The sequence below is a fragment of the Necator americanus genome, chromosome II, assembly GCF_031761385.1.
Source record: "Necator americanus strain Aroian chromosome II, whole genome shotgun sequence".
Taxonomy (NCBI): Eukaryota; Metazoa; Nematoda; class Chromadorea; order Rhabditida; family Ancylostomatidae; genus Necator; species Necator americanus.
The window spans coordinates 41,452,662-41,476,708 of NC_087372.1; the positions used below are offsets into that span (position 1 = coordinate 41,452,662).

The following is a 24,047-nucleotide window of genomic DNA, read 5'->3' on the forward strand; positions in this document are numbered from 1 at the left end:
CGTGTTAGCATCATGATTTCGTCGAGTGTCTGCATTCAACACAAACTGTAGTCATGACGACGGTAAAAGAAGACATCGAGACAACTTTAGTCGATTATTTTGTGGTTGCTGGATATGACCCTGATGTTGGACTGGTGGTGAGTATTTCCCGATCATTCTTCTGTGTTCTTTTCCCCACGCATTCATTTCATCGCTTAATTTTTCCTTTTTTTGATTGATCTGATTGGTGTTCTGTCCAGAAACTCATCAAACTTCTATAAACATTACTGATGGCCAACTGTCCTTTGTCTTTCTTATTTTTCCATATCGATAGTTTCGCGGGTGCGCATCGGGAGGTACCTGAGATAATTGAGTGCAGCTGACAAAATAAGGCAAGTTATGACGCAAAGTTTGACCTTTTTTTTGAGTTTGAGTGATGTAGGAACTCCAAAATGAAATGAACTGAGTAACCAGTGAATAGCTTGAAGCCTAATTTTTACCCAAACTAGAGGGAAGAATTATGTCATATACATATGCTATGGATTTATTCCTTACATAGTTTTCTCCGTAACAAAGCCGAACATTCAACGGCAGTATTCGTTGATAGTGATTGTGGTGACATAACTAATAGATTCCAATTCTTCTTTGAAATCATTGCGTCGTTAATCCTTCGAGGATTCCGTACCTCCTACGCATGTTTTGAAACCTTCATATAATTAATATAATATTTTTATATTTTATTATAAATCTAATATTGTAATTTAATATGTTATGATGCATATTAATACTAATTATATGAGCAAGCCTTGAAATGTGTCAAAACTTGTCCGCTTGTCTTGTCGGCTGCACCAAATGAGCTCGGGTACCTTCCGAGCATAAACGATAGTCGGACCCTGTGCTCCGACCCCTTTCACTTTTGTACTGTTGGCGAAGGGATCCTCACTATTTAAGCTGCACTCGGTGAGCTGGACCCCTTCACCTGAAGAGGGTCCAGCTCCTTCCTATCGCACCTATGCTTTTGAGCACCAGGAGCACTCTCCTCTCTCACCAAACTACTTGCCATACTGAGATGAACGATAGTTAGTCCTCAAAATAAATTCTGCCAATTCTAACAGGTGAAAGAGTTCCACTACCAACGTGCAACACTACTCCCTCTATCTCGCACAGTAGACACACCTAACCAACCGATCACGAGTTATTCTGTATAATTTCTCGCCATATTCGTTGTTAGCAGACTGTGGAATTTGCCATGTGACCGCTCTATGATATTCTGTAAAATTCACCACCAATAAAAGTATTTTTACGTACACCGGTTAAAATCACTGCAACCATAATTTAGGTGTTATAGTCGGGTCAAAACGACATGAGGCTAATTGCAGTTGCGTAAGCGGATGCGCCCAAAGCGGTACGGTGGAGCGTAGCGGTTGGGATCGCGGGGGACCCTTGGTAGTACCACTCATCGTTGCGGTTCGGGGAAAACCGGCTGACCGCTCCTGTCCTCCCTTCAGCACCGCGCTCCTCCGCGTAATTACGACCGCTCCACCAGCTATACATTCTCCACGACCGCCTGAGATCACCTACACCCCGCCTACCTATTGCTCTCTGATCAACGCCGCGCGCGACGTTCGCGCTGCGACGAAGCGGTAGATAGTGCGAATTTTGGAGAGGGAGTGAAGAACGAATTGCCGCAGCGAATTCTGATGTACGGATATAGTAAACTAAGCGCATATTATTGGGAATAAAAGAGAAGAAGTAGATCCTTCTATCCAATGTAACTTTACATAAGTAGAAATTATCTCAAAAAGATGCTCCAGGGAAAAGAATAACATGCATATACTTCCACACATCTCATAATTTAACACATTTCATGCCCTATGTCTTCGATATAAACTAGCAGTGCATAAGTATTTGTTTGTCACGATGCCATTCAGCGAATTCGTGTTCAGCTTCAACTGCAGCAGCTATAATAACGGTAAATTTACGCGCTTATTACTTTGTATACATTCTTTAAACTCCTTTCTACATTTTACCTTTTCAAAATTTTACATAGATATAATGTTTATATACGGCACATGTCAAATATTTCAATACATGCTTGTACGTTTTATACAGTTTTATATAATGGAAATTTGAAATTGTATGGTTCTTCAAACTTCTTTCAACAGCGTTTTATCGCTTCATTTCTATCTATTCTCTGTATAAAATCGATATGACAGGTTAGGTATATTAGTGGCGAATAGAGACCTTTGTATCTTCGAGATATACCTTTAGGTACAGTGTATGTCTGTGAGGCATTATTCGCGCCTCGTTGATCGTTGGACGTCAATTTTACCCAGCTAGATGAGCAAAAAGAAATCCGTAGAAAGCGAAGAAAAAAGTAAAAATGATAGCATAACACCGATCAGTGGGACATTTTTTGAAACATCTCTTGCATTCCCAGAGATGAAAGAGTGTTCCCCACCTAACAAGTCGAGACAGGATAATTTCATTTTCACTCGCATTTCTAAATGGCATATCACTTATACAAATCTATTTCATTCTTTCCTTCTTTTATATTAACTTGCAAGCACACTTTATGTAGACCTTCGAACAACATCTAATATCATGTTCTTTCCTTTCCATTCGATTTTAAAATCGCATCATAAGAGCTGTAGGTGCGGCGACAAAAAATCGTTGTCAGAGCGGTAGACGCGGCGAAATGGGAAGGGAGGGAGGCGTGGGCGGGGCATCTTGAAGACGTAGCACAAGAGGAGCAGTCAGGCTACTGTGGCGATTATGACGGTATCAGGAGACGCGCGGTGCAATTAACGACGCTCATTAGCCTCCTGGATACGCGGCGGCACATCATACGGGTACCTCTTGACCGTTCCCCCACTGCCCCGCCTCGAGTGCAGCCGCTAACGCAACTGGAGCGGGCTTCATATCGTTTTGACCCGACTATACTTATTGTATGCTTAATAATAAACTTTAATAACAATAAACATAAACGGTGTATAATAAACAATATTAGCCCCGCCTGCTTAGGTGAAGTGCAGTGCACCAGTGGTGGTGCTTAAGAACTGATCGATAGTGCGCCTTCCTGAAGTTCCTCATCAGTAGTTGGCAAGGAAGTAATTGGTCAAGCGATTCTCAGGGTACATAAATCTACTCAATCAGAGAAATTAACATGTCTAAGCAAGTTGTGAAGAACTGATTTAAGTTCACACAAATTACACAAATGAAGAATTACATCTATATTTTGTCAAAATATGCAATCGATGGAACTGGTGCAGAGCAGTCCGCAAGCGGTTCAATTGTCCCATCCACTGCCGCACCAAACTCTACTTATTCTCTCTTTGTTACAGCATTTGTTTTGCAGACAGTACTACTGGGGATGCTAGATGAATCGTTGTTATACCTGGTTACTCTGAAATTGAACCATTCGGTTTTGTGTGGATCTGTCTTTCAGAAGGATCTTTGAATTTGATAACGAGTTGCATATGGATTATCATTTGTTTCTTTCGTTTTGAAGGAAATATTTTTTTAGAACTACTTTCGTACAGTTTTTATTTTGGAGCTCTGTGTGGATTTCGCACAGGCAAAATTTTTAAAGAACAAAAGTCAGTGACATTAATACTCTCATGCAAACTGATTATCTTATCCCTTGTCGTCGTATGCTAGTACCTCTTCTTGTTTTTATTGGGGTCTTAAAAGGTGAAAACAATAAAGCCGAAACAGTCCTGAGAACAATTCAACATTCTCGTGTTAAAAGGAGGCACCATACATGTTACACCATCGATCCCATGATTTCTCTGCACCTTGTTCATATTTCATTGTTCATCCTGTGTTTTCTTCAGACCAATTGATCTGATGACTTTTGTATTCAGAACGTATATAGTCGGTGTCTAACGTTTCCAATTGGTCTTCTTGATTGGGGGGAGAGAAAAAAGGGGGGTTGGTGTCTGGCAAAGAAGCGTGCGGTGCACACTAAAGGTGCACCTATCCAATTGAAGACATTCGGGACCGACTATATTCAGCAACACAGATTGTATATAGTTATATATAATTATTATATTATATATGTATAAGTATATTACAATGCGTTTGGATTCGTATTCCTTTTTCCAGATATCCTTTGACATTGATTAAATCCTACTTCTTTTCCTGGGGCTTTATGGCGAGACTGTCATTTGCCAGTGAATTTCCCATTATTTAGATTGACACCACATGTGATGACCCTGTTTGTGGAGAGGAAAACGGGCTAAATCCAAAAGCGAGAGATCAGCAGCCACCCTTACAGCGTTCTTTCGTTGCGAAAATTTTACACCATTTTCCACAGAAACGGCCCGGAGCTCCTTTTTCTGATGAGGTGCTATCGGTATGTTTAGACTGGAAGTTCTTACGAATTTGGTGTGCATTCTTTTCCATTAATGTTTCTTGTTTTTGTTCGGGTGTATTCCATTTTTATTGTACTCGCGTTCGTTTTCAGCTATGTATGCCAAAAGGACTTCGCTTCTTTACGGAGAAGAATGTCCCCTCAAATATCACAATGCATACCTTCGCCAACATTCGGGAAGATGGTAATCGTATAAATGGCACTGTCATGACTTTTTACGAGGTCTGTAACGCTTCTAGACAATTTGTAGATTGTTTTCATTTCTGTTTAGGGTGTTTTTTCCTACTATATAGCATCTGATGATGTCTGTGACTTGCGAATGCGACAAAGTCTTTCGGTCACGAAATCTGAAATCAAACTTAGAAGCTGTGGTAGAATTATCAAGAAAGAATTAAATAAAATCGCTGCTGATCACTTTAATTTTCTGTTCACTGTGGTTTATCTCTTATTTCTACTATTACTTACTCCTGAGTACAAACGTATCACCCGTTCTACAATGATACACATTTTGTTGTAGAGTCAAAATTATATTTATTTATTTATATATGAACTGTGATATGAAGCACGACACAGTTGCGAAAGCGGCGCGGTGGAGCTAGCCATACATACGATAGTTGGAGCAGCTGCTCTAACCCCCTTTACTTTTTGAACGGTTGAAGGAAGGACCCCTTCACTTTTGCACGGTTGGCGATGGGACCCCCATCACTTCAGCTGGACCACATGAGTTAGACCCTTTTCACCTGAGGAGGGTCCGTCTAATCTCTAGCGTAACTATGGAGCTAGAGGCTTGGATTGACGTGGGTCAATGGTCCTCCATCGACCCTAACCGTAACGCTCCACAGCGCCGCTTCGAGAGCAGCCGCTTACGCAACTGCACGAGTGCACCGTGCTTCATGTCGTTTTGAACCGACTATACAGTTACTGTGCCATACTGATGCAACAAAGTTTATAGAAGAACCCTTTATTTAGCAGACGTTATCTTGTACATCAGCTGTCAACACAATTTTGTACAATACTCCGCTATCCTCCGATATTGAAACTTTTGCATCTACCAATTTAGGTTTAATAAATACCTCTTGAGCATGCATTAAATCTCTACGTAATGCGTGCTCACATCCCTACAAAAGATGCGCAATTTTGTGAGTAATTTGAATGGTATTATCTTCAGCTTTTAGGTTCTTAACTAACAATGTATCAAGTAAAATTGTTAAATGTGATTAGGAAATGAAGGCGAACATCAAGGAGATTTCATACAAGCTCCTGCTTAGTCGTGCTATGTGAAGCGAGAATCTGGACTTTTACGAAACAGATCTTTTTCTTATGTTCCGTGTATAGATAATCATTTGTGATGTAGAGCTCTAATCTGTCTGTCCGGCTCGAATTCCTGCGGTAACTCCACGATCATGTGTACTACAAACTTATCCAATCATATTGGTCCACTCCTATATGCTATAGAGTGTCTCGCTCGTCATGGTTGTTGGTCGGTTATCACACAGACAGAATATTGAGATGGAGTGTTCAATAAAACTTGTCGTGAAACAACATGTGAAGGAGGGATGGAACGGATTGTTCAGCAACACTACAGTGAACGCTGATGAAAAGCGAGGTGCGGAGAGGAAGATGTGAACCACTTTCTGGGCCGATGATAAAGTACCTTATTCATAATATATAGAACTAGATGACACTTCGTCCAATTCACTATGATTATCACAGATCATCACATGAAATGTAATAAAAAATATATTACAATTGGTTCAGAGCAACGATAGACTTCATCAAACTTCTGCGCCTTCGTTACAGATTTACCGCTATATTACCATTCACAGTATATATGTGCGGATCTGTACGTCATGGACAATGGCTTTAAAGGCATCACCCCATGAATCTGAGGTTGTACGGATTTCAAGTGGAGTATTCGTATACGGGATAGTAGATTATGGAGAGAGGGGTGATCCCGTCCATTTCTTCCTAATTGCCGTAAAAAGTGGCCCGGAAGATACGGCTTCGGGCGTTCAAGCGCGCTACTTTCTACAAGGAGTTCGATTGGGGCGCGCCAGCCTTGTGCACGTGCCGCATTTTCCGGGCCGTTTTTTACGGCAATTAGGAAGAAATGGACAGAATCACCTCCCTGTTCATAATCTACTATCCCGTATACGAATACTCCACCTGAAATCCGTACCACCTCAGATTCGTGAGGTGATGCCTTAAAGGGATTTTCGACAATATTGATGCACTTTTGGTAGCTAGGCTTTTTACATACGCTCACCACAATTGCTAAATATGTCAAGAAACATCAGATTCTCCCAAGCTTTTTGGAGAATCTACGGACATCTGTGATTTTCTTGTTATTCGTTTCATATGCAAGTATTGCGCTCTCGCCATAGTACTTACGCCAGAATATAACTACCACTGAGAGAAGCCAGCAAAGCCACCTGCTTGCACTTCTATTATATATATATATATATATATATATATATATATCGTTCCGAAGGTTCTCAAATCTTCGTTGTAACTTTTCAGTATAGCACTCAATATTTCGTTCATCCTTTTTCCTTACATGCGGTGTTCGACCTCTGCAATAGAAAAACGTTGCGAAATTATGTCAATTACAGTTCTATTGATGTGCTTCATTATCTCGCTGTTTATTATTGATTCAAATATTCAATAATCATTTCTTTATAGGAAGTTCGAGATTCCCGATTATGTGAGGCTATGTCATTGCTTCACACTGAACACGTGCGAAAACTTACAGCCGGTGAACCACCGTTGGATCGAGAACGGCATCATGTACCCCCAGGTACAGTATCAGGTATGCTGAAATAAACTTTGTGCTCACAGATTTTGTGGGATCTAATCTTTTCTCTGAAATGGATAAAACGTGTGACTTTATTGATATATTGCAGCGAATCTTTGCAGATCTTACGCTGCCCGCAGAGTTCACAGCCGCGTGGGCGGCTGTTTGGTGGTTATTGAGCGCGCGATTGCGGGCGCTCACTAACCATCAAGTGCAGGCCAGTGCGGGCGGCGCCGCCCGCGTGGCTGTGAACTATGCGGGCAGCCTTAGAGTTGCAGCAGCCGCATTTGTTATTAGCCTCAAAGTCGTCCTTAGTGCATGTTTTTAATGCTTTCCTAAGCTTCTGAAACAAAGTTGGTTAATGGTTGAATATACTGCGGTAACCTTCATTATTTTCTTATTCTGTAGGTGGCACCCACACCCTCCCTCGTGGTCGAAGGAGTAGAACAAAACGTATATCTTATTACGACGGTGGCGGTCACAACACTTTATTCATGTGCGTTTTATATTAGTTTTTTGTTTCGATCTCTCAGATAATCTTTTTAATTCAAAGAATTCATTCAGCTATTCTATTCTAGGAGTAAAACGTTGTGCCTTATAACAAGACTACCTCTGGTATGCTCGACGATGACGATTTTACGAACTCTTCATGAAATACTCACCGCTGGTTCTCAGCCAGAATTGCCTTTGGAAAGTTATATTTATTGGATCCTTAACGAAATTCCATTACCATTGCCTGGAACGACGCTTAAGGTTTGTTGTAGTTTTTCAAATTCCTACATTCTTCTGCTTTTTTTTCCTTAAATTGTCAACTTAAAAGGTAACAATGTTGGATTCTACCATACTTGTACAGCGACCAGGTTCCAGAGAGTTGCCCATTTTTGACGATTCATTAGGTGCAATGTTCCAGGTGAGGAAATACCTTCATGCTTGAACATGATAGTTATACTTCCATTTGTCGCCCTGTGGTCCCAGCCTCTGGAAAAACGTACACATGTGCTGCTTTTGGATGGATTTAGATGCTTTGTTGAGACAACCGTTGAAATGCGCTTGAAATTGAAGCGTGCACCCTTGATTCTTCACCGTCGCGCTTCAAACATAGTGCAGTGAACAATCAGAGGCACCTGTCCTAACTATAAAGGGAGGAACTCATTGCTTTATTTGCGTTTTTTTTTTTTGGCGATCTTCCGAATTATTCGCTTCTTCTCATTCAACTTTTGCCGCAGTTGCGTCAGTGTCTCGTGTCAATTCATCTATTGGGCCAGCTTCTGAGAATTTCCCGTAGTTTCTTTCTTTCCTTTATTGGATGGCACCTGAGTCTCGAAGTTTCCTGATGGTGGTCTATTCTTACCTTATCTCTTTCAGTATATTTCTGTGGAGAAGTTCCTTAGATTATTCACTTGTTTCTTGCTAGAGCACCAAATACTAATCTGTTCTAAAGGTAAATCCAGTTTTTTTTTTGGTCGATGAGCTTTGAGGAGATGTTTGTTGTTCTAGAATATTCTCGTCTTATGTGCGTCAGTGAAGCTTTGTGTGCACTAGCTTTTCCATTTCGCTGGCAGATGGTTTATGTCCCAATTCTGCCGTATTCACAATTGAAGTTTGTGGAAGCACCGGTGTGTTTGGCTTGATTACTTCCCTTGTGGGAACCTAATAGTTTGAAGGTATTTCACAGTATTTCCGGTTCATATACCGAAAAGTTGGTGTCAAGAAAGTACCATCAAGTTCTTTTCACCAAATCTTCGACCTACTGATAATCAGCTTTAGCTACTTTATCTTTCTTACCTAATTTATTTTTGAATAAGCTCAGACTCAGTTTTGAAAATTTTTTTTTCGACGTTTTAGGTTCCATACATCATGGGTTGGTGTTACGAGGAAAGCGTTCCTGACTTTCTCTTTCAATCTAACGTGTGTGTTCTGGATATTGACACCGGAAGGACAGAATTTCCGGAGGATCTACCTGCGTTTCCTGGTGCAAAGCAGCTTTGTCAAGAAATCAAAACAGCCCTTGAAAGGTAGAGTAATTGTAGCTGTAGGTGGTTTTTATCATTTTTTTTTAAACGTAAATCGCGAAGGTATTCGAAGTGGGATGAAATGTCAAAGTCTATTGTGAGTGGAACAACACCACTAACAAATTCACCTGCGCCTGGTGTTCCCAACCGCAGCAACAACGTTCGTCGCACGGAGGAATGGTCCGCAAAACGGATGAGTCGTTCATTTGACCACGATGATGCGCTTGATGAAACTATTAGTGAGTCGTGCCCTCCTATTTAAAATATTATTCGCTTATGTACCCTCCGTATCCATGTTATCTACAACCAATTAATAGCTCTTTTATTATATATTTGACAGTTTTCATTGCTCAGGCATAAGGCCTGCTTTTGTGCATCTTGCTTTGTGCGACGGTTGTATTGTTAATGATGCAGTGTTGGTAATCATATCTAATAGCCAGTGTTCAAAGGCGGTTGAAGAATATGAACAAGGCAGTTCTAGTCTGCAATCCTTTTGAATTCGGCATGTATTCTGTGCATTGCAATCTTGTGGCTGATTATTACTCAGTAGAATTAGTGGCCAACTCAACTTTTCAGGCGAATCTGTGTTGTTCTCTCCACGTCCTTCGCGTGCGGATCTGGCTCCGCTACCACTTGAAAGTGTGTTAAAGAACAACTCCACTCTAGCAAGGTGCTCTATAGTTCTTCACTGGAAGTGTAAAATCTCCATAATTAACATACTTCAGAGTAGCGGAAATAGCTCGAAGAGCCGGTGTTGTGGTAGATGTTCAAGACCTTGAGCACGAATTGTCTTGTAAAGATCAGTATGCGAATTCTCCAGTCTGCAAGCAGTACTTCCAGGTTGATGTTTACATTTTCTATTCCCTGTTGTGTGAGAGGTACTCATTTTTTTAAAGAATGCTCGCTTGAACAATGCCATTCGGGAATGCGTACTGAATAGGATAGTTTGCATGCTGTATTCATATGAACACTTCGTTGTTGGCGGACAAGGGTGCTCAGATCGTGAAACCTTTGATGATAGCAGGTTAGTGGTTTAGAAAATGCTATTTAGTATATAAAAGGGTCAAAGCGACATGGAGCTCGTACGCAATTGCGTACGCGACTTTTGTCGAAGCGCTTCGGTAGAGCATAGTGGTTAGAAGCGTGGTGAAACCCTTGCTGGCACTTGCGTTCCGAGCGCGTACGCAAATGCACCTCAACCACACTCGTGCTTCATGTCGTCTTGACCTGGCTATGCGCATTGAAATACTCAGTGTTTTAGAGATAGCATGGTTTGTTTTGACAAAGCTTCCTTTCTCTCTGACCAACCAGACAGTCATTTGGCTTTTCTAGCTGCATTCTTGGAAACACAGGTGAGAAATAACGTCGAAGTCTGTTTGTACTTTGATTTGATTGGGGATTTTTGCTTCATGAGACATTGTGGAGTTTTGATGCCTTATTTATTGGTACCTTTTTGTATCCACTTTTTCACGCCATTTTTCTTATGTTGCAGATGATTACTTTTTTAGAATTTTTTTTTCTCGGCAGGTCTCAGTGTGTTGCAGATTAGTTTTTCTCTAACAGATAGATCTGAAAATGATATCAAAATCTAAAGCAAATTTCTTACTTTTATTCTAGAACGGAATTTTCTGACAAAAAATATGGTTTCAGTGTCTTACATAGCAACTAAGCTTAAAATAAATATCCCGTATACATTAACAAGTATTTGTAACAGGAAGTAAAGGTCGAAATACAAAGGATAAAGAGTTTGGCGTTAGTCAGTCCGCTTGGGATGCGCTACCGCGTTCACTTCAATTCAGAGTCGTTCGAGCTCCACGAACGCGTAACTAGGCTGTTTAATGACTTGTGAGGGCTAGCCGATCTATCAAGTCAGTGTTTCATCTTCCCAAGGAAGCCTGGCACGAATTTATCGACCACGGAGGGAGGAAAGGCTTGGTTGGCAGTAGGGTGGATTCGAATCTCCGATCGATCGTCCAGCCACAACGAAACCTCATAGCTACTGCGCTACACCTCCCTCCCACAAGTTCGAACTCTCCAGTCTCGTTAGATTTATTTCTCTTTGCTAAAAATATAACAAAATCTTCAACCGGCGCCCATGAAATCCAGTCGTTATCGCGGCTATTCATTGTATGTATCTTTGAATCATTGAAGGTGTATCATTGAAGTCGAGATTGTTACCTTTAAAGAAAGGTAGCCTTTTTTGGAGTAACTTCGTTCTTAGTTCCTTTACAGTAAAAAATTAACACAAACATAATAAAAGAATTACACAGTAAAAAATTACCATACTTCTTTTGCTTTCTATGTTATTAGAGGAGTTTGCTGAAATTTGCAGATGTTCACCTCTCTGATCGACGCCAAGATCCTGTCACAGTGGGAGACTCCCGACGAGAATCTAGTTCTATTCGATTCGCGGATAGCTGCGATGCGCGAGAAGCTTGGCCTCTCTATGGTGCGGACACCAACTTATGAAAGCACGCCACCATTTGCTCATACTGGTATGGATAGTCTCCTTCGCCTCTTGATTTGCTATGAGTGAAAATATAGTTCTCGTTCAGAAGAGTTAATATCTAAACGTGAAGAAACGCTGGACTATGTCGTACCTGGCCCCCACGAACTTGCTGGAGCAGTAACCATGCGGTATGAAGGAGTTTGGCCGCAGCAAATCAACACAGCTCTCCTAGAAGGAGCTGTAGGTCTTAGCCCAGCTCCAAGTCCTTGGAAGCAGCGATATCCGAGGTTGCGGCCAAAACAACAAGATGTAAGCACATTTAGCCGCCACAGAAAGCCCAAAAAACTCACCTGCTGTTTATTTTGGGTTGCTGGATCCAACGCCCGTCCCACTAGTACTTATGGAGGCGCTGGCTTGGTAGGAGACTCTCCTGCTTTGATTGCCCAACAGCAGCTGAAATTTGTGGATCAGCTTTTGCGCGAAACGAAAGGTGAGATTTGTTGGAAAATGATTGTTCTTTGTAGAAGCATGTTTTCCAACAATTTTAAGATGTTTTTGCTTTTGAGTTCGTTGGAAGTTTAATCTCACAACCCTACAATACCTTGTTTCAGGCAAGACAAAACGTATGCTTGTGGACAAAATGGGAAAAGAAGCCGTGCAGCTGGGTCATCTGGACGCCGGAATTACGGGTGTTGAAGAAAACACACTTGTCGCATCCTTCTGTGACCTTTTAGAAAGAATATGGGCACATGGACTTATCAAGAAACAGGTTTCTATTTAATCAGTTTTCATCAGTTGTTTTGTGAAGTGAACCACAAACGAACTATTCAGCAGTTACTGTTGGATGAGCTACAGTTCATTATAAATTACGGGATTAAAATGTGGATATGCAAATAAACTGTCAACTATAAAATTATACTTTATTTGCCCTTTTCTTTTTTTGATGTCTTGCACTAAACTATGCAGATTTTACTACCCAGAAACTGCTCAATATTTGTTTGCACTTCTTTTTGCAGGGTAAATCATCCCTGTGGAGTTTCGTTCTCCAACATCAGGATTTGGAAAAGACAGGTCTTTCTATGCGAACGATGTCGTCTTCTATGCTCACTCCAGGTACTTTCTTCTCAAATCCTTTTTTTGCCATCTACGATGGTTTTTTCGTTGACTTCCACCGCTTCAATGTTGTATCTTCTGTTTTTATTTTTGAGTCATGTTCATCCAATGTATTTTACTCCAGCTCTAGCGTGGCTGGTGTTCAGGAAACGTCTCGAACGTAAGATTTTGCGACATGCTGTTGCGTAGGCTGCTGCATTGGCGCGCAGATTGTTAGCTATTTAGTGCTGTTTGCTGATTCTTGTCCTGCCTTGTTGTACATGTTACTCTTGGTGATCTTTTAAAATCAACAAATGCTTTCTTACCGATTAGATTATGGGTGTAGAAAAGCATAGTTCCCTTGACAATCAACTTTTTTCCCTAAATTTTGACCTTCGTTGAGGGGATGTTGTTCCAAAACAAAATGAGATATGGAGCTTCTCATGTGTTTGATACATACTGTTTGGTTAATAAATAAGCATGGACTATTGCGTACGTAGTTTATAATAGAATTTTGCTGTTTAATTGTACTTCTTTAAAGAACGAAGGAGATGCATAAATGTGCCTTTCTGGGATATCATTACTGAACTCCTTTGTAGAAACATTTTCGTACACTTAAAGACATCACCCCACGAATCTGAGGTGGTACGGATTTCAGGTGGAGTATTCTTATATGGGATAATTGGTTATGGAGAAGAGGGTGATTCCGTCCATTTCTTCTTAATTGCCGTAGAAAATGGCCCGGAAGATACGGCTGCGAGCGTTGCGGCGCACTATTTTCTACAAGGAATTCGATTGGAGCGTGCCAGCCCTGTGCGGCGCCGCATTTTCCGAGCCGTTTTTTTAACGGCAATTAGGAAGGAACAGACGGAATCACACCCCTCTCCATAATCTACGATCCAGTATACGAATACTCCACCTGAAATCCGTACCACCTCAGATTCGTGGGGTGATGCCTTTAAACTATTCAAAAGTGAAACATTTCATTTCAAAAGTTTTGAAATGACGTTCATCTTATAGAATTACATTTTCATCATAATCTTTTTTTTCAGCAAGTAGTAAGTAAGTACTAATATTCTTTGATACGGGTTCTATAGTGTAACATTATCCCGAAATAATATAAAAATTCTGTGTTCGTTTCATATTGTGATTGTGTTTGTGTTTGTAACAGGAGGATTGATGAGGCGAGCACCTTCTTTACCATATTGTGAGGTTCCCGCACCTGTTATTGTCCAACCTTCAAACGAGAATGACTTCGCTGGTGCTATTTCGGATCTCGTGGAATCCATCCAGCGAGAACTCGGGAAAGGGGATGACGAGAGTGCACCGGCATGGTCTCGGTCAATTTTACGAGCGGCCAACTTCCTCGCGGATAAGTTGACCAATGCACCAAAAGAGGAATCTCGCGGATCGCTGTCCACTGCCTTCACGCATCGTCGGACAGTGCCGCCAACTATGAAGAAGTCGAATTCTGTCGGTGGTGGGTAAGATGGGTATTGCACGAATTTGGCAGTGTAACCACTAGACACTGAAGTATTTGCTAACGTTGCTTGCATGTCACTGTCGCACAATTACTGTGAATGCACGGTTGCACCATATCGTGTCAGAATTTTATTTTTGCTTTTTATCAGATGTTAGTGCTATTAAATATATTAGTTACCATACAAAAAGGGGTCGGAATTTTTGATATTCTCCATCTTCTTTCTATGACGAGATTTTTCTCTATAGGCACTGTACATATCCTTTTCACAGAGGCTTTCTCTGAGAAAAATAGATAGAATCTTAGTTAAAGTGAAAGGTTGCTTTATACTAACTGAGTGGAATGTGCACTGTGTTTGGACGCAGCTTTTGTTTGTGTTTGTCACTCTCTGCGCTGTTTCGTATCAACATAATTTTCAGATTTTACAAATCCAAGTTGGAACAATGAGGTCAGTGGAGCACCAGAAATGGTCACAGGTTCACCACGTAGAAGATCACAGAGTCGTCCGAGAAGTCCTGAAACTGGTCCACGTGTACTCTTGGCGCCCCTGCCTACTCATGTGGCATACGACCTAAAGTTAGTTTTTCTCATTTATTCTTAAAATATTTGTGACTTATGTATGTAGAAGCTTCCTAACTGTTTCTTACGTCTTTTTTCTTGTAGGTGGAGATTTTCCTTGAAATTCTCACTTATTGATTGTTATACTGGACGAATATGCTAGAGATCTTTGGATTACTCTCATTTTTCAATTGCTGACTTGCTCAAAAATCAGGAACGTTCTGCGGATGACCGAAATAAAGACTGATATTGGATATGCGAGAGCATTTGTGCGATTAGCATTGGAGCGAAAACTGCTGCATCGACATCTCGCAACGCTTTTGGCAAATACACGCTTGTTGAGGTACTGCTTTATCTTTTTTAAATTAGTTGATCACACCCGTTATATACTGTCCCGAAATCTAATCGAATTCCGCTCCAATTTGTGGTCGAAGGTGCATTCTAATTTGATATTTAGATGAAAACGTACATTTCTTTTTATCTTTTATACGTTCTTATGCTATTTGTAGACTCTCGTAAAACGTTTGTACTATATATGCTTGCAAGCGACTTACTGATCGCTGCATCTTTCAGCGAACTGTACAGACCTCACGCCTTTGTACGATCTGAGGATGAAAGAGAACAGTTTCTATACCATATATTATCCCTTAATGCTGCACAATTCCGTTGCTTCACAAACACCTTCACGAAAACTAGTATGTTTCTCTTTTCTCACTCATCTCATTACATTCTCGTTGTTGATCCAATTAAAATACTTTTTAACGAGGCTCTTCAGTAATTTCAGGAAAAATTTGCTTTTAAAATATGAGAGATAGGTTATAAATAGGTACAAAGTAATCGCGTTCTTGTTTAATTTTTGTATTCTTCTTGATATGTCTTTAAGTAGATTTTATTTTATAGGTTTTCAACTATTGTCTGATAGGTATGTTAATCACAAATGTATGAATTCGTTTGTGACTATCACTAGGTCTTTTTTGCACTTATAGCACTCTTAAGCACACGAATGAACTCCGCTAAATTTTTGTTGTGTAGCTTATTTGAGTGGTAAACACGGATGTTCTATTAGCAGCAATATTTGTGAGTGATTACAACAAATACGTTTTAGTTCAAGCTTTTTAAAACTGCAAAAATTTTCGTGCTTTGCTTACGAGCAGGATAATCGAATGAGTGATCTGGTATGATTAGACTTTCGCGCTAAGGGTAGGGAGATGGTAAGAAGAGGAAAGAGATGAAGAGAGCAAAGAGGGAAGGGAAAGGGTAGTCGTTGTAAAACTCATATTAAGGGTTGAAAAATTTAGTTCTAATAATCGAATATGTATGGTAGGGTCAAAACGACGTGAGACACGGTATAGTTGCATAAGCGAGTGCGTTAGAAGCGGCGCGGTGAAGGAGGCGGTTGGAATCGAGAAGGGACCAGTTCAAATTACAGCGGGGAATGGTGTCAGCAAGTGTCTTCCTTAGAATCTAAGGATTTAAGGAAGCCGCTTCCGCAACTGCAGAACGCAACGTGCTTCATATCGTGTTGACCGTACTATAGTTTGGTGAGAGGTCCAGCGACACTATCGTTGGCGGATGGCGCAGCACGGTGTATCCCTGTTTTTATTGAAACAGTCGAGGATCAATAGAAGTGAGACTTTTGCATCTCGCGATAAAGAGTTTAAAGAGAAAACAACTTATCCTACAATGTTGAGTTTTCAGATTATCACTCAAAAAGCAATTTTGGTTCTATTTCTAAGCAAAGAAAAGACACCAACAGCTGGAGATATCTAATTCTTTTCTCTTTTTGTTTTTTTTTTCTTTGAAACCTTGGTGAGAAAAATTCCAAATTTTTATTCCTTTTTTAAATTTTTCTCAATTACCTTTCAAAAGATCCAGAACTCTTGTAGAGAGTAAAATTTGGAGGTAACGGTTTTCCTTGATGCTCTATCAAAATTTCAAAATGTGGCATCAAATTTTTAGCCGCGCTATCGTAATCCAGGGACGAGAAAAAGTGCGAAATCTCAGATTTTCGGCTGCGCGTCAAAATCTATATGAATCCGGCCAAAGTCCAATGACTCAGCTTGTGCTTTATGAGAACTAATTAGAGTTTAAAGGGTTTTCTAGAGTTGTTTTTTTCTATTAAATTTTTTGTTGTTGTTTGCCGTTCTCTCAAAAGTTAGTTGAGAAAACGTTTGCTAAATTTGCTGAAATTCTTAACCTTTTCTCAAGTAACTTTAGAAAAGCAAAGAAAGCAAATCTCTAAAGAAGGTAATTTAACTGTACAATACAGATCTTCCCCTACAAAACCTACACTTAATTCCCTTCTAGGTTTCTTTTACAGTGAGTTGTACATATTTATTTCATCCTAACAAAATCTGACCCTTCAGCATTCATTTCCAACCAGGGCTAGCGTTAATCGCTAAGTCACTTCCAAATCGCGCCTAATTGCTATTAGCAATGCCATAAGTACTATTTTAGAAAAGTAGCCGGTAAGTGTTTTTCTCAGTAGTTCTTTCTTTCCGTTGGGAAGAATCAAGATTCCGGCGGAGATCGAAGTATTGATCGTCTGTAATCACAGTCAAGGAGGAAAATTGTGTGCAAGTAGTAAGTAGGAAACAGATAAAAATGGTTGTAGATCGTGTCCTGCGTTGTTGTCAGTACTTTTCCCGTTTTGCAAAGATTAAAGATTCCGCCGGGTATCGAACTCTTGAAGGCCTCTAATTTGTGTCAAAAGAGAAATTTGTGTCGTCGAATACACGTTGAAAACCCATATTTTCAAATAATAAGCATATATGTTTTGTTTCTTTAATTCCATTTGTCATTTTTAATTTTTGGTTGCTATACGAGCGGTTATATTAGAAAGGATAAGATGGGAGATTTTCAAAAGGGTCTTTTACGGAGGGTCTAGTTTTCAGTAGACTTTTCACAACCACCTGCTTAAACCTGGTTGCGCTTCCTATAGCACGATTCCTGTCGGATACAAAAGTGACGTCACCATACATAACAGACGTCATATCCGTGGTCTGACTAAGTGTTCACCGAAAAGAATTTCTTTTTTTCTGCTTACAGTGAATCTGTGCTAATTTTTGTTTCCATTCGTATCCACTTTGTCATCATAAGCAGTTTGTATTTCCTGTTATTGTACTCTACATTTTCCTTGTGTATGCATTCAACATCTGAATACACTTCAGAAATGGATTATCAAGTCGTCATTGTGACCGGTGGCTGGCGAGGATCATTACCAGCTGTTTGGGTTACGGTACGTATCTAATCACCTCTTTGAGGACGAGTGTAGAAGCGGTGATAAAAGGTCGTCACTGGGTCTTATCGGTAATTCGACATCGGGCATCCTAACCTTTTTCCACCATCTGTATGGGGTCGATAAATTGGTTATAGGTGCTGTCTGGGAGAATGAAAACAAGGACTTAACAGAGCTATTTGCTTCCTTAACTTCATTACCTCGTACGCGTCCGTCTCTTCCTCTTAACCTCTACAATTATGAAGTCGAATTTACTTGCATATTCTAGATGGTTTAATCAGCACTGAACATCTTATCCTTTACATAATCTCGTCTTGATTTATTCCTCCTTCATCTTTTTGTTGTTGTTTTAGTTCATACTAACTGAACAGTTACTTGTAGATGAGCAATGATAATTCTTAGGTTGGCGGAAGCCTCTGCAGCAGTCCTCAGATTAATCTCCCTGCCAACACACCGCTGTTCAAATTCGATGTGAGCCCATAACTACTTTTCTCGTTTTTGTTTTTTGATTTATAAACCTTGGTCTAAGTATATATTGATATCTTGCTGATCTTTTGCTTATTTCAGCACAAGAATCTAGGAGTATTGTCGACGCTACGGATCGGTCATGCATCTGGGACAGAAAAGCCTCCCAAGTGGTATCTAGACTATGTGAGCTGCATTTTTACACCAGAAAATTTTCAAGGATAGTTATTCATTCATCCTAACTTGTTAGCGGTATTTTTTGGCGGTGATTAGCTTGTAATAATTTACGACTAGTGCTGTCAAAATCCTTTTTGCAACATCCTCCGTTTGGGCGATTTTAAGACCATAAGTGAAATTAGCTGTGATTTGAGGCCTGTTGGGTTTTGATAACTGTTCAATGTCGGATCTTCACGTGTTGAGTGCTCTTCACATTTGATATCCGACATTTCTGACTCTTTTCTGTGTTGTTTACGGTGAAATGACACCAATCCAACTAAGAAGGTGATTGATTACTGCGCACATTTCATTTGTTCTCTGCTGTTTGATTAGCGTGTTTTGGATGATACGCCTGCTATTTTTAAGGTAATCGTTCGAAACGAAATCACGGGTCAGATGTACAGATTTCCATGTGGTCGATGGTTTGGTCAAGGAGTCGAAGACAGCCGATGGTTCGGCAATGGTTGTGACATCAGTCTCGAAAGGTTCGTTAGAAAAAACTAAATGGGTGCTCATATGTCGTATTGTTATTATGTTAATTCCTCTATTCTAGATTATTAGTAGCAGAACCAGTTTTTGATGACGACGGTGCTGACTCAGCGTTCGGCACGGTACCGAATTCGCCAGCGCGAAGTGCTAGAAGAGGAAGGGTTTCTTCTAGAAGTCAAACACCCCAACGAGAACGTAGCCCCTCACAAGGTCGCGCGCATGACTCAGCTCCAAGTTGGAGTAAGTTTTTATTTGGCGATTTGGAGATACTCATCGACTTATCCAATTTATGTTCCTAGAAACCCGTATCACGGAAATCCAGCAAGTTCTTGGTGAAGCCGTCAATGCTTTGGTGAAGTATTTCTACAGCGAGAAACATAGTAAGAGTGAACTGGCGCATTTGCTATGTGGTGAACGAGGATTGGTCAACGCTATTGAACAGGTAATATAGCGTATGGTTACTTCTTTTCGTTGTCGTCACTTCTGCTTTATTAACTTCTCTGTTCCGTGGGCAAGTCAAATTGGTTTTGAAAACAGTTTCTCTGGAAGGGGAATTTGATAATTGTAAATAATAGAAGACGAATACGTAGACACCGAAGTTCTAGATGTGAAGGATGTAGTCCGTGTTTGGGAATGATGGAAATTAGAAATTTTATAAGTTTTTTTTTTTATCTGATTAGGCAAATTCTTGTAAACAATAGTAATGCTTTCAAAGTCATGTGTAATTTCTCAATCTAGTGATCTCTTCTCGCATCCATCGGCGAAGGTTTGAAATTTAAATGCAAATGTTCTAAATGTGAGGTCAGATTAAACTTTGATATAGGGTGGCTATTCCCTTTTTGATGAGCATATATCGTTTGTTAGTGTATCGGAATGTATGTAATTAGTTAGTAGAGGAATAGATGGTGGCCGTTTTTTATGCTTAAAATGCACATCGGGATAAAAAGTATTGGTAAAAATTTTGCACATTTTTTGAAAGAGTATTTCTTCCTCTACAAGGCACCTGGTTTTTGTCTAATTGATTCTTGTTCTTTCGGATTATTAAAGACAACAATCGTGGTGAAATCGCGGGAAAAGCTAGAGATGGAGTTGTTGTTGATTGCAGGATCAGGGGTGGTTCTGGTCATCTCTCTCTGATCATCGCAAGAAACGGCGTAGGAGTCATTTTTGTTATTACGAGGCACGTTAGAACACTACTCTATGCACACGTTTCGGTCCCATCAGCAAATTACCCATTGGTTTCACTTCAATAGGATGGTCAGAAGACATCACTTCAGATTCCTTTACCACGTCAAATTCGTAGTATGCTGGTTTTAAGAGGGGTGTCAAGAGGAAAACATTTCATTTCTGAAACCTTCAGCGTCTTACTTTTTTAAAGTGATTAAGCCGTCGAAGCTGTTCGTTAGGTTCCTGTTGTATATGGAGGGCAACGAATGAGTCATTTTAAAAAAGTTCATAAAAGACTATAGAAATGAAAAATTCAAAAAGAACGCTATGAAAGCGGTGTCATGCATCGAAAAAGTTATTGAATGATGGATGGAAGATGTTGAGAAATGCAGCGGAGAGTATACTACTGATTGATCTGCGGTAGTACCTTTTGCTCGAAAGATTGAAAAAAGGAATTTTTTTCCTTAGCCGCAGCAATTTTTCGATCAGTGTGTGTGATTCGTCTGCGAGGTGAAAAGTTCCTATTCAGAATGCGAGAAGACTAATGGTGAGGGTACTCTGAAGTACCGATCCCCCTTCTTACACAGTACCAATCACAGGATCAGCGACCGTCTTGATTAAATGCAAAACAAATGATGTTGAGACGGCCGCTTTGTCCAATTTTTACTGATCTCAGAAAACAAGAATAAATAAAATTAAGAATCTATGACATTGCCTTGTTGTTAGAGTGAGAATTTATACATATTTAAGCTTGAAACGAAAATGATCACGAATTATTTCACAATCCAACTTATCCTAGTGGGAGATGCTCATATATTGAATGTCAGTCTATTAATGGGATGTCCTTTTTTTAATATGTCTGTTGAACGATCTTTTTTCTCTATTTTCGAATGTAATAGTTTCTGTTGTAGGCTTTCCAGTTTGGACGTCACGGTTCTGTATGGCTCTTCCGGCAACCCTCTCCATGGGATTATGTAGGTAAGTGACTTCTGGACTAAGACTTTTCACACTACAAGTGATTTGTAAGCAAATCACCTTTGCATGGGCGTCAGATCGGTTTTGAAAACGCTTTCTCTGGGAAGGGAATTTGATAATTGTAAAGGTATGAGGTGCTGAACGATGTTCACGGCAAGCTCTGTAATGCAGCAAGAAATGTTTACAACCATTAATGCAAAAAACGGTCAGATAGCAATGTTTAACTTGAGTCTGTTTTAAAGCCTTTCTTTAAAGCTTATTTTATCACCATCGAAAAGTCCATTTTCCTTCTTCCTACTCTATTCATTTGTCTTAGTGATTGAAAATCGTTGTCCCTTTTTTCAGAGAAAGTATGTGTGTTTCTGATGGATTTGTTGCGACGTCGTGATGCGACATGGCCACGTGAACAACGTGAACTCATAACACATGCTCTGAGAATTGTGCGTCGAATATCAGAACGTGGTGCTCTCGGAAAAGATGCGAAATTTCACGTTTTTGTCCTGTTGACGATGAGGTATTTTTTTTTTCTCAACTTTTTTCTTACTAATGGTCATTCATAAATTTCCACATTTTTTTTCGTTTGATATCCCTCGCAGCATTTTGTCCTCAAAATGATGAGGAAGTTAACCCATTTAAAGTTGAACTTGGGGATCCTCAATGATTTCTCTCGATCCCTTTTTCTCACCGTTTTTTGAAATTATATCATTACTGCGTGTTTTTAATAGTCTCATGCCTATAATCAGGTACTCAAGACCGAGACTTTGGGTATTTGGAGCATATGAGAAACTTCTTTAAGAATCCAAAAGTCAGCGAGTGCAGCGGAAATTTATCGAACGAGTCAGACGTCCATCAATCACACTTGATATTACATTTTCCCATCCCATCCTTCTTCCTATGTCTGGTTCATCATCATCACCAAAATTGACTCTTTCCCTTGTGCTATCGAATTTGAATCTTGTGAACACAATATCGGAGTCCTTTTTTTTCGAAGATCATCTGTTCTCGTCACACAAAGCCTAGCAAATAAATCGGTGGTGAAAATCAGTGCGTTTTCTTTTCATTTTACTCATTTTAATGTGCTCTCTGAGGTTTTTACGTCTTTTTCGCGTCATATCCTTGAAATTCCGTTGTTTACAGAGACCACATGCTGTCCGGCTTTTTACAGTTAATGGCGTGGACGCCGGTGACAGCGCAGTTGTACGACGAACCGTCTTTCTTGCGTTCTCCTACGCATTTAACATATCTGTCAAGATTGCTGGACTCGCTCAATGAGTTTAATTTTACTCTTGATCCATCGCTAACTTACGGTGTGGTGTAATCCAGGTGGTTGTATATCGTTAGAATATCTAGCAATGATGATATTCATGTTCATTATTACCTTTCTCATACCTCGTAATATCGATCGAACGAGAACTAATGAGTTCATCTGCGAGCTATCTGCGCAGATTTTAAGAAGCTTTGGGGAGGGATATAAGTACGCATTTTTGCTGTGATAGGGCTCAACAGTCAATCGCAATATTATCGCATATTGTGTTGGTTCAGTTGTACGTAGAACGCAGTGACAAATCGGATTTCGCGCTGCAGAATATGAATCCTTTAGTTTTCGCGTAATTTTCTCTCTAATTGCATTACAAAAAGTGTCTTCTCCCTTTCCATATTGTACAGGGAACATTGCTTGTTTGCCCAGTGTGGTGGAAGTTCTCACCTAAAAATTAGAGAATCATCTAATATGTTACATGCAATAAGTTCAATGTGATTGTATCTTGTCAAAATTCGCATCCACGTCAGTTTCCATGACATTCATTCGTCTTTGTTAATCTTTTTCTCATACTCCTTCGAATACCCGTCTTCAAGAGATGCCAGAAGCGTGTCAAACGTGTAGATCTAATCTTCATTCTATGCCCGGTTATTATTAAAAGCCTAGCATTTTCTTCTTTCTTTAGTTGACTTCGAAAAAAGTATCGTTCTCGATAGAGACATGTTATAGTGAATAGAGAATGAAATGCAGTATACTTTATGATCACGAGAATGCTGAGTACTTGTGAGAATATGCTAATTGCAAATCGTTCCGTTTGTCACACATACTCGCTGTTAAAAAGTCCTGAAAGAGGTGCAACTGGCAGTTACTTAAGAATGACGAGAACGTTACTTTGTTCTGATCTGTGCTCGTTGAGTCAAACTAGCCTGAAAAGTCATGAAAATAATCAGTGTTGATGAGGTTCAACTTCATCTAGATGCGTGTCACTTCATAATGTTTAGCAATAACTTCCTCTCAGGAATTGTAGTGTTTGGTTTTATAGACGTGGTTTATTTTCCTTCTGGTTATCTTAGTTCTTTCTATAAATTTCTTCCAATTCCATAATTTTCGGTTCCATGAGTACTCTCTGTTGGAGTGTTTTACTTTCAATGACAACGAATGCTTTTCTCACATCATTTCAAAATGTACAGAGTAGATTTTTTGATCATGAAGAAAGAGTTTCTTTTTCGGCCGACAAGAGATCTTCAAGAATTTTCCGCTCAATGTTTCTTGCAACTACATATTGTTGTCGTTGTAGATGGATTTCAATGGTCTATGTTATGATGTTGTTCTTGTAATCTCTCTTTTCTTCGTTTTATCGTTGTCGCCACTCATTAGGGTATGCCTTGTGTGCTATTAAAGCATTTAAAATATCTGGTATGGTAATGTCTCCGATGGCTTATTGCCATGTATTTTTCGCTTATTTCAAATGGATAGATTTGGTGTTTGAGATTTGTGAAA

General features: G+C 39.9%; 1 protein-coding gene across 3 annotated transcripts; it reads left to right on the forward strand.

Annotated features, from left to right (window-relative positions):
• Positions 1-53: 53 nt before the first annotated feature.
• Positions 54-22,607, forward strand: RB195_020994 (uncharacterized protein; the record flags this gene model as incomplete). 3 transcript variants are annotated; one of them, XM_064189595.1, is made up of 33 exons in its annotated part: positions 54-137; positions 4,175-4,336; positions 4,448-4,576; positions 7,037-7,163; positions 7,557-7,644; positions 7,727-7,901; positions 7,969-8,058; positions 8,514-8,589; positions 8,646-8,764; positions 8,994-9,163; positions 9,224-9,399; positions 9,737-9,830; positions 9,886-10,000; positions 10,057-10,184; positions 10,422-10,512; positions 11,493-11,655; positions 11,716-11,918; positions 12,060-12,099; positions 12,221-12,378; positions 12,626-12,722; positions 13,873-14,181; positions 14,601-14,757; positions 14,954-15,082; positions 15,313-15,434; positions 17,910-17,977; positions 18,380-18,448; positions 18,545-18,628; positions 19,025-19,143; positions 19,212-19,387; positions 19,447-19,589; positions 21,226-21,292; positions 21,635-21,803; positions 22,427-22,607. In XM_064189595.1, 33 exons carry the CDS (start codon positions 54-56, stop codon positions 22,605-22,607), a joined length of 4,278 nt encoding a protein of 1,425 aa, XP_064045478.1. The 3 variants fall into 3 exon arrangements, with proteins under 3 accessions (XP_064045478.1, XP_064045476.1, XP_064045477.1); XM_064189596.1 differs by having other exon boundaries at positions 11,716-12,099; XM_064189597.1 differs by lacking the exon at positions 13,873-14,181 and having other exon boundaries at positions 11,716-12,099.
• Between the last annotated feature and the right edge of the window lie 1,440 nt (positions 22,608-24,047).